General features: G+C 37.7%; 1 protein-coding gene across 3 annotated transcripts in view; it reads left to right on the top strand.

Moving 5' to 3' along the window:
• FARSB (phenylalanyl-tRNA synthetase subunit beta) overlaps positions 1-16,314 on the top strand; it is a 78,469-nt gene that overhangs the window by 50,114 nt on the left and 12,041 nt on the right. For all 3 annotated transcript variants that reach the window (XM_008999570.5, XM_078328680.1, XM_002749831.7), the window contains one exon: positions 4,551-4,706. In XM_008999570.5, the coding sequence (XP_008997818.1) occupies positions 4,551-4,706 (156 nt within the window). The remainder of the gene's footprint in view (positions 1-4,550; positions 4,707-16,314) is intronic.

The raw sequence follows: 16,314 nt of genomic DNA, 5'->3' as shown, positions 1-16,314 counted from the left end.
GCCTCCCGAGGAGCTGGAACTACAGGCACATGGCACCCCCACCGTGCCTGGCTAACCTTTACATTTTTTAAAATTCATAGAGATGGGGTCTCACTTTGTTGTCCAGTCTGGTCTGAAACTCCAGGGGTCAAGTAATCCTTCTGCCTCAGCCTCCTAAAGTGCTGGGATTACAGGCCTGAGCCACTGTGCCTGGCATAAATTCTATATTTTTTATTGTGATTTTATTATTCTCATTACAAGTTTACTTAATTTGTTTTTTAAAATTCTTAAGATTTTAATCTGGATGCTGCTGTTCATATCAGAAATATAAAAGTTTTACATAATTTGGAGATCAGGAAAAAAATACTTGGAATTTGGCAACGTTTACCAAAATAAAGCTTCCAGTTTATGTTGCTAAGCTCTCTCTTAAGGATGGTGTTACTGTTGGGCTATTCTTTCACAGAAAAATGGAACTACAAAGTTGTTTCAATACATCCCTGTGTGTTAAAGTGGAAGCATGTGACATCCACACCAACAAATGGGTACCACATGGCAAAAATACCCAGAAGCAAGTCAGTAGTATGAAAGGGATAATTTAGTTCTGTTTCATTTCATTTTTTTCCCTTTAGAGAGAAAGAAAGAAAGAAAAAGAGAGACAGAGAAAGTTAAGTTTATATTCCTACAGTGGAATCAGGATCTTCATTTTAGTTTATGCATGTGGTTGGTTTAGTGGGGTTTGTGCCTGTCTGATTTTAATGTCGACTTATAGCTTTTAGTTAACAAATTTCTTTATCTTTAAAAATAGAAATGATAGAAGGTGACAGTGGTATCCTACTTGCTTACCTCAGCTGGCGTAGATATGACCCACTGTCTGCTCCTGGCCCAGTTTAATAGCTATTTGTGTGTGTTTATCTTTTTTTCTAGGCTTTAAGCATTTACTCAGAAAATAATTATCTGAGTAATTATTTTCTGAGTAAATACCAAAAGCCTGGCCTGATGGCTCATGCCTGTAATCTTAGCACTTTGGGAGGCTGAGGCAGGCAAATTGTCTCAGCCCAGGAGGTCGAGACTAGCCGGGCAACATGGTAAAACACTGTCTCTACTAAAAATAGAAACGAACAGATAAATAAGTGGGCATGGTGGTGTGTGCTTGTGCTCCCAGCTACTCGGGAGGCTGATTGCCTGAGCCTGGGAAGTCGAGGTTGCAGTGAGCCAAGATTGTGCTGCTGCACTCCACCCTGGCCTACTAGGCTGTGACCCTGTCTCAAAAAAAAAAAAAAAGAATTGTTGAAGGTTTAGGTTGTGGGTGCCTTGTACTGGCTTTGACCTCTATTGTCAAACGATATCTAGAATAGAGCACCTTGAGTACAGTGTGTACTGGAAAATGTTAAATGGCTGGGGCAGGTATTTCCTTGTGTCTGTTCAGTCTGGAGTTCAACTCAGAATATACTTACCGTAAGTAACAGTATTATGGATGGCTAGAAACTTCATGACCCTTAACAATAATTTATTTCAGTGGCTTAAATGGAATTCTTAAGTGTCACAAAAACTTTTGAAAATTAAAACTTCTGTTTATCATATAAAAAACATTTCAAGAATGCACATCTTTGACCATATTAGGTGGATATGTAGCCATACGTAAGTTCACACTTGAATGTTCATTTTCATTTAAATCCTTTTGGGTGTACCCTATAGTGGAAAGAATGTGGATTTAAAAGTCAGTCAGTTCTAATCAAATCCTGGTTTTGTAACTTATTAGCAATATAATTAAATGGATTAGCTCCAGCCAATTAGTTTGACTGGGCAAGTTGCTTAATCATTCTGAGCTTTATTTCTTCATCTGTTTTATAGCAATATTAATACTTCACCTTGCATGGTTGTCTTGAGAATTAAGAAAGATTATAGATAAATTGATAGACAGGTAATACCTGGCACGCGCCAGATAATCGATACCATAGACTAACAGTTCGTGTTAGTTTTCCTTTTACTCCATTTATGTGCTTACTTTTATATTATTTTAATATTAGAATACAGTATCTTAAAATAGTCGTGTTTTACTTAGATACGGAGAAGATAAAAGGCATTCTGTATTTTATGTCAACCATTGCTAGCAGATTTAACCTATGGGAGTAAATCTATGGATAAAGTTTTGCTCAATATGTACTAACATGAAGTAGCTTTCTATTTTCAGTTGATTCCCTCAGATATTCGTTTGTTCTTTCTCTTTAATTTGGAAAGCAAAATGAGGCCAGCATTCATTCTGTTTGTGTTAGAGCAGCAGTCTCCCGAATTTACTGAAGGGCCACAAGTGTTACAAAGTTAAGTGATGACTGCTGACTTTGAGTTTTCCTCTCTATACTATGTACTTCTTTTTAAAAATAAATTTTATTACAGGTTTAGATGATTATCACGATCACTGCAGGATCAAAAATAATTCCATTATCCCAAAACTCCCTTATTTTAGTCATTTTTTTTCCCATACCTGACCCCAGAGAACTACTACCTGTTCTGTTGCCATAGTTTTGCCTTTTCCGGAATGTCATATAAATGGACTCATTGTCTGTAGCCTTTTGGGAGCCTTCTTTCTTTCAGTATAATGCCTTTGAGAGTCATCCAAGTTGTCAAGTCTTATCTATAGTTTGTTCCTTTTATTGCTGAGTAGTATCCTACTGTATGGATGTACCAATTTCTTTATCCATCAGGGTTCCTTTGGACTGTTACAATTCTTTTTTTTTTTTTTTAATACTGACTTTGGCTGGGCATAGTGGCTCATCCAATTCCAGCACTTTGGAAGGCTGAGGTGGGAGGATCATTTGAACCCAGAGTTTGAGACCAGCCTGGACAACAGAGTGAGAGTCTCTGCAAAAGACTGAAGTATTAGCTGAGTGTGGTGGCACGTGCCTATGTTTCCTGCTACTCTGGAGGCTAAGGTGGGAGGATTGCTTGAGCCAGGAAGTTGAGGCTGCAGTGCAGTGTGAGTGTACCAGTATGGGAGACACAGCGAGACCCTATCTCAAACAATAAAGTGAAATAAAATGAAAAATTGAGTTTGCAAATTTATTTTAATTTTCAAAGTAGAATAATAATATACTAATCATGGAAAAATTGGGAAATAAATAAAAGGTGGAAAAAATTATCCTTTCCCAAACATAACCTCTGTTAACATTTAGGTAGGAATATTTATTTTAGTCTTTTTCTCTGTGCATGGAGTTTTTTGGCTTACGATTATATTTATGTAGTTGTGATTCTGTTTTTCATTTATTTTATTTTTTAGTTTTGTAGAGGTGGGGTATTGCTGTGTTGCCCAGGTAGGTCTCAAACTCCTGCCTTGGCCTTCCAAAGTGCTGGGATTACAGGCATGAGTTATTTTGCCTGGCCCCATTCTTCATATGCTTTTTAAAATTATTATTATTTTGGTAAAAAACATATGAGGGCTACTCTCTTATTAAACTTTTAGGTACACAGTGCAGTAGTGTTCACTATATGGACGTTGTTGTGGGTCTCTAGAACTTTCCATCTTGCATGGCTGAACTTTTATACCCATTCAATATCAAATCCCCATTCCCTTTCTCTTCAGCCCCTGGCAGCTACTGTTCTACTGTCTGTTTCTCCCAATTTCATGGCTTAGTTATTTCATGTAAGTGGAATCATGCAGTATCTGTCCTTCTGTGAGTGGCTTATTTCATTTAGCATAATGTCCTCAAGATTCACCCATGTGGTAGCATAATTTCATAAACTTTAGTATTCTGCTTTTTTTTCATGCTTTGTGAAGAATGTATTCAACATAAATAGTTTTAAAAAGATTCTAAAACACACACTAGTATAACCATCAGCCACATGAAGAATAGAAGGTTGCCCGTATCCTAAGCTCCTTGTCTGACCCCTCCCTGTCACAGATTCTTCGTTTTACCTAGGGTAATTGTTAGCCTATCTTTGGTCATCTTCATTCCCTTGACTTGCTTCATAGTTTTCCAACCTATGATTGTTCTTTAAATAATGTAATGTAGTTTTGCTTCTTTTTGAACCTTGTGACTTCTTTATTTTATTGTCATTTACTGTTATAAGTATTTGTTGTTGCTCTGTTATGATAAACCATCATAGATGCTTTCTAAGAGCCACTGAGTATCCTGATGAGTTACTGACTGTACTTTATGTAGTTATCTCTAATTTAAGTTGTTTAAAATTTTTACTATTGGAAATAATGTTGTGGTAAATGTCTTTTTACATAAAGCCTTTTTGTATTTAGCATTATTTTCTTTGGATAGTATCAGTATTACAAATAAAAGAGTATGAAGTTTTAATTGTTTACAAAGAATTTTACCAATTTATACCTCAATGAAGCCTCATTTTCCCCGGTCAGCTTTGACAGTTTTTGACTCTTTTCCCAAAATAAAACACCTTAGGGAATTCGATAAGCCGAAAAAAGACCGTTTTATCTTATTTTGCATTTCTGAGGTTGAATCCTTCTCTGTATGTTTAATATTTGGTTTCCTTTTCTGTCGACTTTGCCTGTTTGTATTGGGGTAAATCAATTTCATAAGCAATGGTTAATACAGCCTTTACTTTTCCAGATGTAGGTGCAAAAAACTACAGGCATCTCTGTGCTGTGTATTACAACAAGAATCCTGGGTTTGAGATCATTCATGGGCTGCTGGACAGAATTATGCAGTTGCTCGATGTGCCTCCTGGTGAAGACAAGGCGGGCTATGTGATCAGAGCATCAGAAGGTAAGACAGATGAGCTGAGTCCAGAGTTAGTGACAATGTCAGGAAGCTGCTACACCCTGTTTTTGATAAAGTTGATAGTTTTGATTTGGGATTGTAGAAAGGAAGGCAGATAGAGCTTTATTTTAATTAATTGTCAGTATTATCCAGAAAATATCCCCTTTCCCTCTAGCATTTTAATAAGCACTTTTTGGAATTCTCATAAGTGCTGCACAGTATCCTTTTGTTCCAACTGAACTATGGTAACCCCTAGTTACTGGCACCTTTAAGCTGTCAGCACCATGGTGAACCCAGAAGTTTTAACTGGAAGCTGAGAAGACCTAAAGGGATGGTTTGTGCTCAAAAGCCACCTGTCTGACAGCTTTAAGGCAAAAGAAAAAAAAAGCCTCAAAAATTACTCTGAAAGACTTCGCACATATTAATCAAGTCATAGAGTTGGTGGAGCAAGGATAGGAATCCTTGTGTATGAAAGCCCAAGTACAGTAGCATCTTTGTTGGGGAGTTTCAGTTAGGCTACCTAAATTGTATATATGTGCTCCTAATACAGTATTATTAGTTGCCATTATCCAAGGAATTCTGAAATTTTTGCTTTTCATATTTTTTTTTTTGAGTCAAAGTCTTACTCTGTTGTCCAGGCTGGAGTGCAGTGGCACGATCTCAGTTCACTGCAACCTCTGCCTCCCGGTTCAAGCAGTTCTCCTGCCTCAGTCTTCTGAGTAGCTGGGATTACAGCCTACAGCAATATGTAGGTTGGGTGGGATGGAGAGCAGAGGTGAAAAGAATGATGGGAAGGGATTTTAGCACATTGTAGAGCAGTGAGAATGAGGACTTGGCCTGAATGGTGGTAATAGCTATACCAAGGATAAGACTGATTTAAGAAACCTTGGGAAGATAGAAGCTACAGCATTCATCATTTGGAAAAGTTTGTGATATGTGCCACTTGGAACCTTAAATAATACAGCTAATTTGTGTTCATCTTCTTTTTAAAAGTCAGGTTTTTCTAAATCTAAACTTACGATATTATAATCTGAATTTCATATAATTTAGCTTCCATACAGAATATAATACTTAGTGTCTAGTTTCCCTAAAATATAGATGTCTGCTGTTTTTGTTTAGAATTTTTTTTTAATTAGGAAATATGCATTCATAAACTGTCACTACTTCTGATGTGGTTGTAGATTTTTATGTTCAGTTTTGTTAGGCTAGGTTATTTTGGTTTTTGATTTGGCATGAATATTTACAGATTCAGACTTTTGGTTCCTTTTGAATCTATATTGGCTGTCATAGTAGAATATTGAAATGTTTTGAAGTTTTTCCACCTATGAAATGTCCAAGATTTATGAATGTGAGAAACTTTATACACATGGGCAGCCTGGGTCTGTATATATTTCAATCTAACTGGCTTTCTTTGGAAAAGGGCAGGAGATTTACTTTCACTCCCTATCACCACCATCATTGGCCACATTAGTCTGTTGGAGTTCTGGGCATGCATCTAGCTCTAGGTGCTTTTTTCTCAGGGTGCTTCCTACAAGAGCCATCAAGCCAGAGAGAATTAGTATCTTTACAAATAATGGTTCCTCATTTCTCACAAGGATTTCTAAGTCTATTTTGAATTATCTAATGGCAAATATAATTATCCTTTTTTGTTTATGGTTAAGGAAACCAAAGCATGACGAAGTGGCTTGTCAAAATAAGTCAGTAACAATGTTGGTATTAGTTAACAAAGGTGGTATATATAATACACACACAAATACTCACATATACATACCACGACTAAGGAATAAAATTGTTTTTCAGACTCCTAAGCAAATTAGACACAGGAATTTTGTTATGGGGCATGTTTAGCTGCATCATTTTCTCTGATTTATTGTTATTTTACATACAGCTTTTTCTGCTAAGAAAAGGTCTTCAGAGTATTAAAAAGTAGAGTAGAAGCAGATTAAGAACTACCATTCCCTGCCATTCTTGATTACTGGGTTATCTTATATTACTCTGGCATATGGTTTACTTTTTAATAATTAAAAATCCCTAGTGGCTTTGCAGTTGTAATTGAGCTAAGTCTGTTCTCCAGAGATTCCTGCATATGTCAGTTGCATTGGCAACTATTTCTTCCTGTCCTTCTAATGTATGCTACTAAGCTTTCTTTTGTTTGTTTGGTGGTGGGGATGAATGGAACAGAACTTGATTTGCTGTTGAGACACTTGACTCTGTGCATTGTGAGACATCTGGAAACTCATCTGATTGATCCTTGCACTGATCTAAGGAGTTTTGTTGACACTTGAGCGTAACCTTGCTTGTCAGGCAGGCGGCAGCCCTCTGCAGCATGGGGAGTATCTGTAGAAGCACTCAGAAAGCCTGTAGTTGAAGCCAGAGTGAAAAGCTACTGTCCCCTGTTTTTACATATTTTTTTTTTTTCTTTTTGAGACGGAGTTTCACTCTTGTTACCCAGACTGGAGTGCAATGGCACGATCTCGGCTCACTGCAACCTCTGCCTCCTGGGTTCAAGCAATTCTCCTGCCTCAGCCTCCCGAGTAGCTGGGACTACAGGCGCATGCCACCATGCCTAGCTAATTTTTATATTTTTAGTAGAGATGGGGTTTCACCATGTTGACCAGGATGGTCTTGATCTCTTGACCTCGTGAGCCACCTGCCTCGGCCTCCCAAAGTGCTGGGATTATAGGTGTGAGCCACCGTGCCTGGCAAGGTCTTTCATTTCTTATTTGCTGGGCATCCTTGCAGTTAACACCATAAAGTGAGATAGAATGTCAGATTGATGACAGAATAAGGCCAGTGTTGAGTGGGAAAAAAAGAATCTTTAACTTTTTAGCAGACTGCAGAGCATTTTAAGAGGTTCAAAAGGGTTCAACTCCAAATATTTTAGTGGCTTTGGATCCGATTATGGCATGTATATATATATATGCTTTTTCTTTTCTTCAGGCTTCTTCCCCTTTGTTTTTGTGGTTTCTTGCAAACTAAATTATGTATGTTAAGATGCATTTATCCTTTTCAAAAACCACTTCTGGGCAAGGAAAATTCTCAACATTTTTGTGTTTAGAACAGTTATGTGGTTGCTAGGGATCGGGGCAAAAATCATTTCTTGTAGAATGTAGTGGGCTTTGTGTGTGATTGGCGGCATTGACTTGAGCCTGTGGCTTTTTTCGCCTTTAGCTTGTTTCCTAGTTCAGATTCGATTATTTACAGTTCTACAGAAAACTTGAATTTAACTTGTGACAAGATCCCTGTTGGAGAGACATCAGGTTTAGAACTTTAGTTTTGATAATTCTAGTTTTCATGCTGCTCAGAATTCATTTTGTGAAATGAAAAATAACCTTGTAAGTAATACGCACATTTAATCCTGTACCATATGTATACACAGTGGGTAGTACCTTCTGCTGCAGTAATACCTAATGATCATTGGCTTGACCTGGAGTTCATGACCTATTTCCCCTTTCAGGACACCTGTGAAAGATTTCAGATGCTAAAAAATATGGGTGAAATTGTGATGTTTCCCTGGTCGTCACACTGGTTTTTAGTGTAACATGAGCTTGGAAATACATGAGAAAAATATCTGTTGAACAACTTGTTGAAGTAAAGGTGTTCAATTTATGGTTTGGTTTATACAGAACGCTCTGGACTATAATAAAGGGAGACCTTTCTGGCATGTTGATGATACCATTTAGTTAACATCACAAAGAGGTTGTGAAGACAACAGGTTAAAGAAAAATTGGAGGTTTTTAAGCTTCTGACCTTTGGTTAGTCTGTGCGCCAACAGTTTTTATTCCTCTGGATGTCTGCTGTTTTGTGTTTAAGGCAGGCTTTCTTCAAATCCTACCATTTTTCTTTGCTTCTTTGAATGAATTAAAAGACAAAACAATATTAAATAAATAAGCAGTGATTCCCACACAGTTGAAATAGTGGTATAACATGGGCACTGTTTTTATAAAAGCTTCAGCAGTCATCACGTGAGTCACTTAGTCCTGTCTTGTTTTTCTGTTCTCGCCTCACTCTTTTGTATGTGCAAGGCAAAGTTCTCTGCACTCGTGTTCACTTAACTCTTTTTGATGGTCAGGTGTTTTGATGCTTCCCTGATACTTCAGTATTTGTAGCAAATTGGAATAAAGTTCCAAGATGAATGGCTTAGTCAGCTTGTTATTCCATCTGATAGATATTGTAGTTACAGAGTTTCTTAACCTTTTAAAAATTAATCTCTTCCTTAAGAGCCTCTTTTAGACATTTTCTCCTTAATTGTTTCTTCATAAAACTTTAATACCACAGATACATTACATATATACTGTACACTATATATATTGTATATGTACATTATTAAACTGTATATATAGATACTATATATATATTATGTATTATATGTGTAGCTGTGCTGTATACATAAAAATAATGTGTAATGCTTACTTTAAAAAATTTCAATTCAGGGTTATCAATAAAAATTTTAAGTTAAATTTTAAAATGATTGACATTTAACTTTATATCTGCTGGATAACTTTTAATGTTATTTATTTACATGCATAAACTGTAGTATATCAAATTATATTTGCCAATCAGCAATTTATACACATATATGGTAACAGTAATAAAAAATTGAAAAATCATTCAAAACTTATTTTAGCAAAAGTAGAACAGTTGTTATGTTTTGAGACAGGGTCTTGCTCTGTTGCCCAGGCTGAAGTGTAGTGGCACAATCACAGCTCACTGTGATCTTCCCACTTCAGCTTCCCAAGTAGCTGGGACTATAGGGCATGCCACCACACTAAGCTATTTTTTTTTTTTTTTTGTAGAAGTGGAGTTTTGCCATGTCACCCAGGCTGGTCTTGAGCTCCCAGGATCAAACAATCCACCCACCTCGGCCTCCCAAAGTGCTGAGATTATAGGTGTGAGCTACCACACCTAGCTAAAATAATTTTTAGTGAATTTAACTTTTAACTTTTCCTTGATATAAGAAAGTAACTTTGATCTAGCTGATATTCAGATATTGTTGTTGAGACAGGGTCTCTCTCTGTCACCCAGACTGGAGTGCAGTGGTGCCATCACCACTTGATCTCTCAGGCTCAAGTGAACCTCTCACCTCAGCCAGTGTAGCTGGGACTATAGGTGCCATGCCTGGCTAATTTTTGTTTTGTTTTGCTTTCTGTAGAAACAGTTTCTCTATGTTGCCTAGACTGGTATTGAACTTCTGACCTCGAGTGATCTTCCTGTCTCAGCCTCCCAAAGTGTTGGGATTACAGGCATGAGCCACCACGCCTACCTTTTGAGTACTTACCATAACTAATGATGTGTTAAATAACCTTTTGAATTAAATAATAAAATATAAACTATTTTGTTTAATTCTCAGAGTCTGAGCTACACACAAAAGTTCTAAAGATCAGCCACAACGCAGTCAAATGGCAGCCTATTCAATGTGACGTGGAGATCTGGCAATGGATAGAGTCTTCCAAACACAGCCATCTGTTGCCATAGTTTTTTGTAGCAATGTTCTTGTATATATTTACTTTATCTTCCATATCAACGCTACTTGTGTGATACTCAAGAAAACCCAGTGAGAGAATTTAAATAATGAGTAAGTTTTGTGTCAAGTAGGGCTAGCATTCGAGCAACACAAACCATTTTAATATGGAAGATTTATTTCATGCCCACCCCCCACCACCATCTTCCCTCTAAGAACCAGTTTTCACCCCTGTGAAAATTCATGCTATAACAGAATGAATACTTTGGCACAACAGTAGTCTCCTTTTATCTGCAGGGTATACATTCCAAGACCCCCAATGGATGCCTGAAACTGCAAATAGTGTTGAACCCTATATATGATGTGTTTTTAGTCTGATAACCAAGGCTGCTAGTAAGTGACTAACCGGCAGGTGGTGTATACAGCATGGACACATGGACAAAAGGATGATTCATGTCCGGTGGAGGACAGAGAGGGACAACTCTGCTCAGTGTTTCATCATACTCCTCAGAACAGTGTCTAGGTTAAAACAGGAATGGTTGATCTTCAGAATTTCCCAGTTAATATTTTCAGACCTCAGTTAGCCACAGAAAAGTGAAACTGCATATAAATAGGGACTACTGTATATAAATCCAACTGTAAATACTGGGCAAAAAAAGAGGAAGATATTTTAGCTCATGGTACTCTCTTTTCTTCTGCATCCATATTAGATCTTGGCCTCCACTGTTCTATAGAAAACGAGGTTGTGGCCCAAATACAAAGACTTATAAAAGAAGTTCATTTTTAGCTTGTGATCTTTCAAGGGCCCAGGTCCTGAAAGTTCAAAGGATTTTTAGGATGATTCTGATTACTAAATTTTTATCTTACACATATAAGATAGTTTTCGTTTCCTTGGACATCAGCAGTTTATACATTGGCCAAAATGGGGCAGCACTTGGTTCTGACACATTTGTGTGCTGCAGCATATTGGTTAAGAGTCACTGTCCTGGGAATTCCTAGAGCATGATGTATTCTGATAAACTACCAACCCTCTAAGTGGCCAGTCCAGCTTTACTCCAGAAGGATTAAGAGAATGGATGGATGGGTAGCTAGAAAGATGGATAAACACATTGCATAAATCCCTAGGTAGGGATGGTAACTGTGAAATAGGGTCCTGAGCACACGACCACAACAAATAAAGGCCTTTTCCCCTGGAGCACTTAACTACGGCTTTGACAAGAGAGAGAAAACCTCCATCTTTTTTAAACCATTACCATTTGGGAGTTTCTTAAAGTTGAAACCAATCCTCACTTACAAATGATATTTTAATTCCTACTTGCTGGAACCCCTTGGCAGTATTAAGATGCCATCCAGCTCTAAACTGAGTCAAGTTTCAAGCTAACTTCTAAGTTATTTTAAAATTAACTCTTAGTGAAATTGTTCATTCTCATTCATTCCCTGCCCCCACTATATACACTGCACTTTTGAACACATTTAGATGCTCACTGGTGTATCTACATGTAAAGTGTTTTGGTGGACACACTTTATCTTATTGCCTTGAAGGCTATTATTGGTAACTACTGACATTTATTTCCAGTTTGCATTTGCATTTTTACAGCTAGTGAAGGCATTGGCCACTCTCAGGGAATATGCTGTAGAGGACTGGCTTTTAAAAATGTCTTCTTGGCTCCCACTGATCAGCCACTTAAAAAAAAATTGTATATATGCTTCCAAGTAAGATTTGAACAAAGGATCACCTGTCTTAAAAAAAGTTTGAAGCCTACTCTAATAGAACATGAGGAAGATTATGAATGCTATACCAAAGATGATTAGGCATTTTTATTCTTCTCTTTCTAAATTACTTTTGTTTGTTTTTCTTTGGTGTGCTGTGTGTATGAGTACAAAGATTGTGGCAATACCAGCTCATCATATCACATAGAGGTGATGCATTGGAGTGTGAAAAGTGATTGATACCTGTTTAGCTTCTTATATGAATCAGCAATTAAATTTAAGGCTTTGGGTGTTTTCTAGTTCTGTTTGCACAGGAACACTAGGTACTTGAAGATATTTGAGATTTCTGGATACTGGAAAATTAAAAGTAATTATCTTTTCATTAACACTGACTTAAAAAGGAATGTCTGCCAGAACATTGATGGTTCAGCCTTTTCTTCCTTCCTTCCTTCCTTCCTTCCTTCCTTCCTTCCTTCCTTCCTTCCTTCCTTCCTTCCTTCCTTCCTCTCTCTTTTTCTCTTTCTCTTTCTCTCTTTCTTTCTCCTTTTAAGAGACAGGGTCTCACTCTTTAACCAAGGCTGGCGCACCCTGGCTTGATGATCATAGCTCACTGAAGCTGCCAACTCCTGGGCAAAGGTGATACTCCCACCTCAGTCTTCCAGGTCACCAGGACTATAGGCACATACCACCATATCCAGCCAATTCTTTTATTTTTTAAGTAAATGTATCCAGTGTCCAAGCAAATGAGTTTATTGAGTTTATCTGTGTTCCAAAAGTCCCTTTAATGTATTCACATTTAGTTATTTCCTTTTCTATCAAGGTATAGGACTAGAACAATAATTTTTAAAACTTTTTTGGGAGGAATTGGATGGAAACTCCCTTTAAGCAACTTCTATAACTGAAATCCCCATTTTTTATTTTGAAACAATCAAAAATTTATATTAAAAATGTGAGTGGTATACAAATATTTCTTTCTGAGCTGTTTGAGAGCTAATCTGATAACACATAATCCCTGAATACTTTGGTATGTATTCCTGTTAACAAGGATGTAATTCTCCATAACCTTAATATTAATCATCAAAATCAGATAAACATTGATGTTTATGTTAACCACTATTTAATCTTTAGGCCCTATGCAAGTTTTATCAGTTGTCCTTTATAGCTGTAATAGTCCCTTCTCATGCTGCTATGAAGAAATATCTGAGACAGAGTAATTTATAAAGAAAAGAGGTTTAATTGACTCACAGTTCTACATGGTTGGGGAGGCCTCAGGAAACTTACAGTCATGGTGAAAGGCACCTCTTCACAGGGCAGCAGGACAGTGAGTAAAGAGGGAAAAGCCTCTCATAAAAACATCAGATCTTGTGAGAACTCCCTTACTATCACTAGAACTTTTCAATTACTTCGTGCCCAGATCCTCCCATGGGGATTATGGGAACTACAATTCAAGATGAGATTTGGGTGGGGACACAGCCAAACCATATCAATAGCAGAGAGTCACTTGTTGTCTTCAGCCATCATGTCTCATTAGTCTCCTTCTGGAGACTTCTAGAATAGTCTTTTCTTGACTTTCTTGACATTGACACTTGAAGATTACAGACCAGTTATTTTGTAACATTTTCCTTAATTTTGGTTTGTTTGATGTTTCTTCACTAATTAAATTCCTGTTAGCATCTTTGGAGGAATGATATAGAAGTAATGCTAACTTCTCAGTGCATGCTATGAAGTGGCACACAATTTTCATTTATCCCGTAACTGATAATGTTCACTGTAATCACTTAATTAAGGTTGTATCTACCAGTCTTCTCTACTGTAAAGTTATTCTTTTCTTCATTATAATTAATAAATATCTTATGGGCAAGAGCTTTGAAATTATGTAAATATACTATTTCTAATCAGTTTTCCTGTATACTTGGTTATGTCAGTTTGGACTCATATTGTTGCTGATTTTATTCAGTGTATTTAAATCCGTTACAGTCATTTATTTTGATGCTCAAATTATCCCCAATTTGGCCAGGAGGAGTCCCTTCAAGCTGACTTCTGTTTGCTTCTAACATGTTCCCGTTCTTGAGCACGCCCTTGCTTTTGGCACAAGATATCCTAGGCTTATCTTGAACTTTCTCTTACCCCATTTCTCGAACCTGGTTTCTTTTAGTGGAAAATGGTATCTTGAAGCCAAGATCTAGGGTGCAAGGTGTGATTATTGTTATGGCAGGGGAGGGTTGCTCTTCCAAGGCCTTCTTCACAGAGGACTGAGGGAGGATTGGGCATGATGCGTGCCTGTGCGCACACACTCACACACATCTGCATCTATGCCTCTGTATTTGTTTATGTACATATGTATGTACACAAACATAGATCCATATGTATATACAGAACCATAAGTCTACAATATGTCCAGTTCCAGCCTAACACTTTACGGTTTATTCCAGTTTTCTCCTGATCCATATTGGTACCTCTCTTCTCCAACTCTGAGGCAACTAGCTCCCATTAGTCTCAGTTTATTTACTTACTTGATCTATGCCCCTGCATGTAGCTGAACTCTCTTCTTCCTCATCTTCTCTGCAGGTTGCCCTGCTCATCACTGAGCCTCTGACTCCCCCACAGGACTCTCTCCACTCACTTGTGGATGCACCCCGTCCCCCTTGGGCTCTGATACCCCATGTTAGATTTCTCTTTCTGCCCTGGGACACACAGTTTTTATCTCATCTCCTCACCCCTCCAGGTAGGGGTTTCTGCCTCTTCTGCTCCTTTAGGGCTGAATTGTTCTGGAAGAGAAGGGGATAAAGACTTTTAAAGTCTTACAAAGCCTTTGCTGATAGAGACGTTCTTGTTAAAATGAAGGGGAGGAAATGGTTGCATACAGTGGGGCTTTTTTGAAAGGGGGTGGTAATGTAGGAAATATCTTTCTGGGCTCACCTAACGTTTCTTCCTCAAATCTGGCATATTTCTCCATCTGGTCCTGGTTCTTTCCAGTAAGAAATCAAATTTAGATCACAGTCTGGATGTTAAGGTTGCTTGTTGCTACTGTGAAAGTTTTTGTTTCCAGGGATTTTTAGTAGGCAAAGCTGCAGAAAACTTGTTTTTTTGCCTTTTTTTTTTTTAAGAAAAAGCATTGAGTTTGTGCAGACATTTTCATGATTTGAGAATTTTTATGTAAGATATCTGACTTTAGCTCTTTTTCTTTAGAAAAAAATGATGTTGAATAATATTAGAAAAATTTTTTATTTTACTTGAAGTTCGGGATACATGTGCAGGACGTGCATGTTTGTTACGTAGATATACCTATGCCGTGGTGGTTTGCTGTATCTAGTGACCCGCCCTCTAAGTTCCCTCCCTTTGTCCCCTACCCCCCAATAGGTCCTGCTGTGTGTTGTTCCTCTCCCTGTCCACGTGTTCTCATTGTTCAGTGCTCACTTATGAGTGAGAACATGCAGTGTATGGTTTTCTGTTTCTGCATTAGTTTAGCTCTTTTTCTTTATTGAGAATCTTGGTTCCTAATGAATTTACATTATTGCTCTTTACTCTGTTTTGTTTTGGAGACAGAATCTTGCTCTGTCCCCCAGGCTGGAGTGCAGTGGTGTGATCTTGGCTCACTGCAACCTCTGCCTCCTGAGTTCAAGCAATTCTCCTGCCTCAGCCTCCCGAGTAGCTAGGATTACAGGAGCCCACCACCACACCTGACTAATTTTTTTGTATTTTTAGTAGAGATGGGGTTTTGTCATGTTGGACCAGCTGGTCTGGACTCCTGACCTCAAGTGACCTGCCTGCCTTGGCCTACCAAAGTGCAAGGATTGCCGTATGATCCCCTGCACCCAAATTTGCATTATTGTTTGTTTGCTCATTCTGTTTATCTATTTATCATAGTTTCAAAATAAAAATACCAATACTATTATCAACAATATGCTTATTTGAAAGCATTTAAAATTTATCTTTATTACTTTTTGTACTTAAAATATAGACTATAAATAAGGGGCATTGAGGGAGCTCTGGCTTCCACCTCTGTTCCGTCCTCCACACCGTTCCTTCCCTGCCTTTATAGGGTATGATTTTTCTTAGTCTTCAGTTTATCCTTCTAATGTACGTGTGCACACATGGGTATGTGTGTTCATTTTCTCTTCCACTTTCTCATCTGAGGGGCTGATACTTTACACACTGTTCTGTAACTTGCTTCATTTTACCTGTCAGCCTACACTGGAGATCATTCTGTAGCAGTATGTAGAGATCTTCCTCTTTTGATTTCTGTGGGGTACTCCATTGCGTGGAGTTCCACAGTGTGATCAACTAATTTCCTGTTGATAAACATTGAGTTGTTTCCAATCTTTTGCTGATAAACATTGAGTTGTTTCCAATCTTTTGCTCTAACACATTGTGTTACAGCAAATAGTCTTGTGCATATGTTATTTGGTAATGTCAATGCATCTTTGGGACAGAGTCCTAGAA

The sequence above is a fragment of the Callithrix jacchus genome, chromosome 6 (genome assembly GCF_049354715.1).
Source record: "Callithrix jacchus isolate 240 chromosome 6, calJac240_pri, whole genome shotgun sequence".
Taxonomy (NCBI): Eukaryota; Metazoa; Chordata; class Mammalia; order Primates; family Cebidae; genus Callithrix; species Callithrix jacchus.
This window is presented reverse-complemented; position numbering and strand designations above follow the sequence as displayed.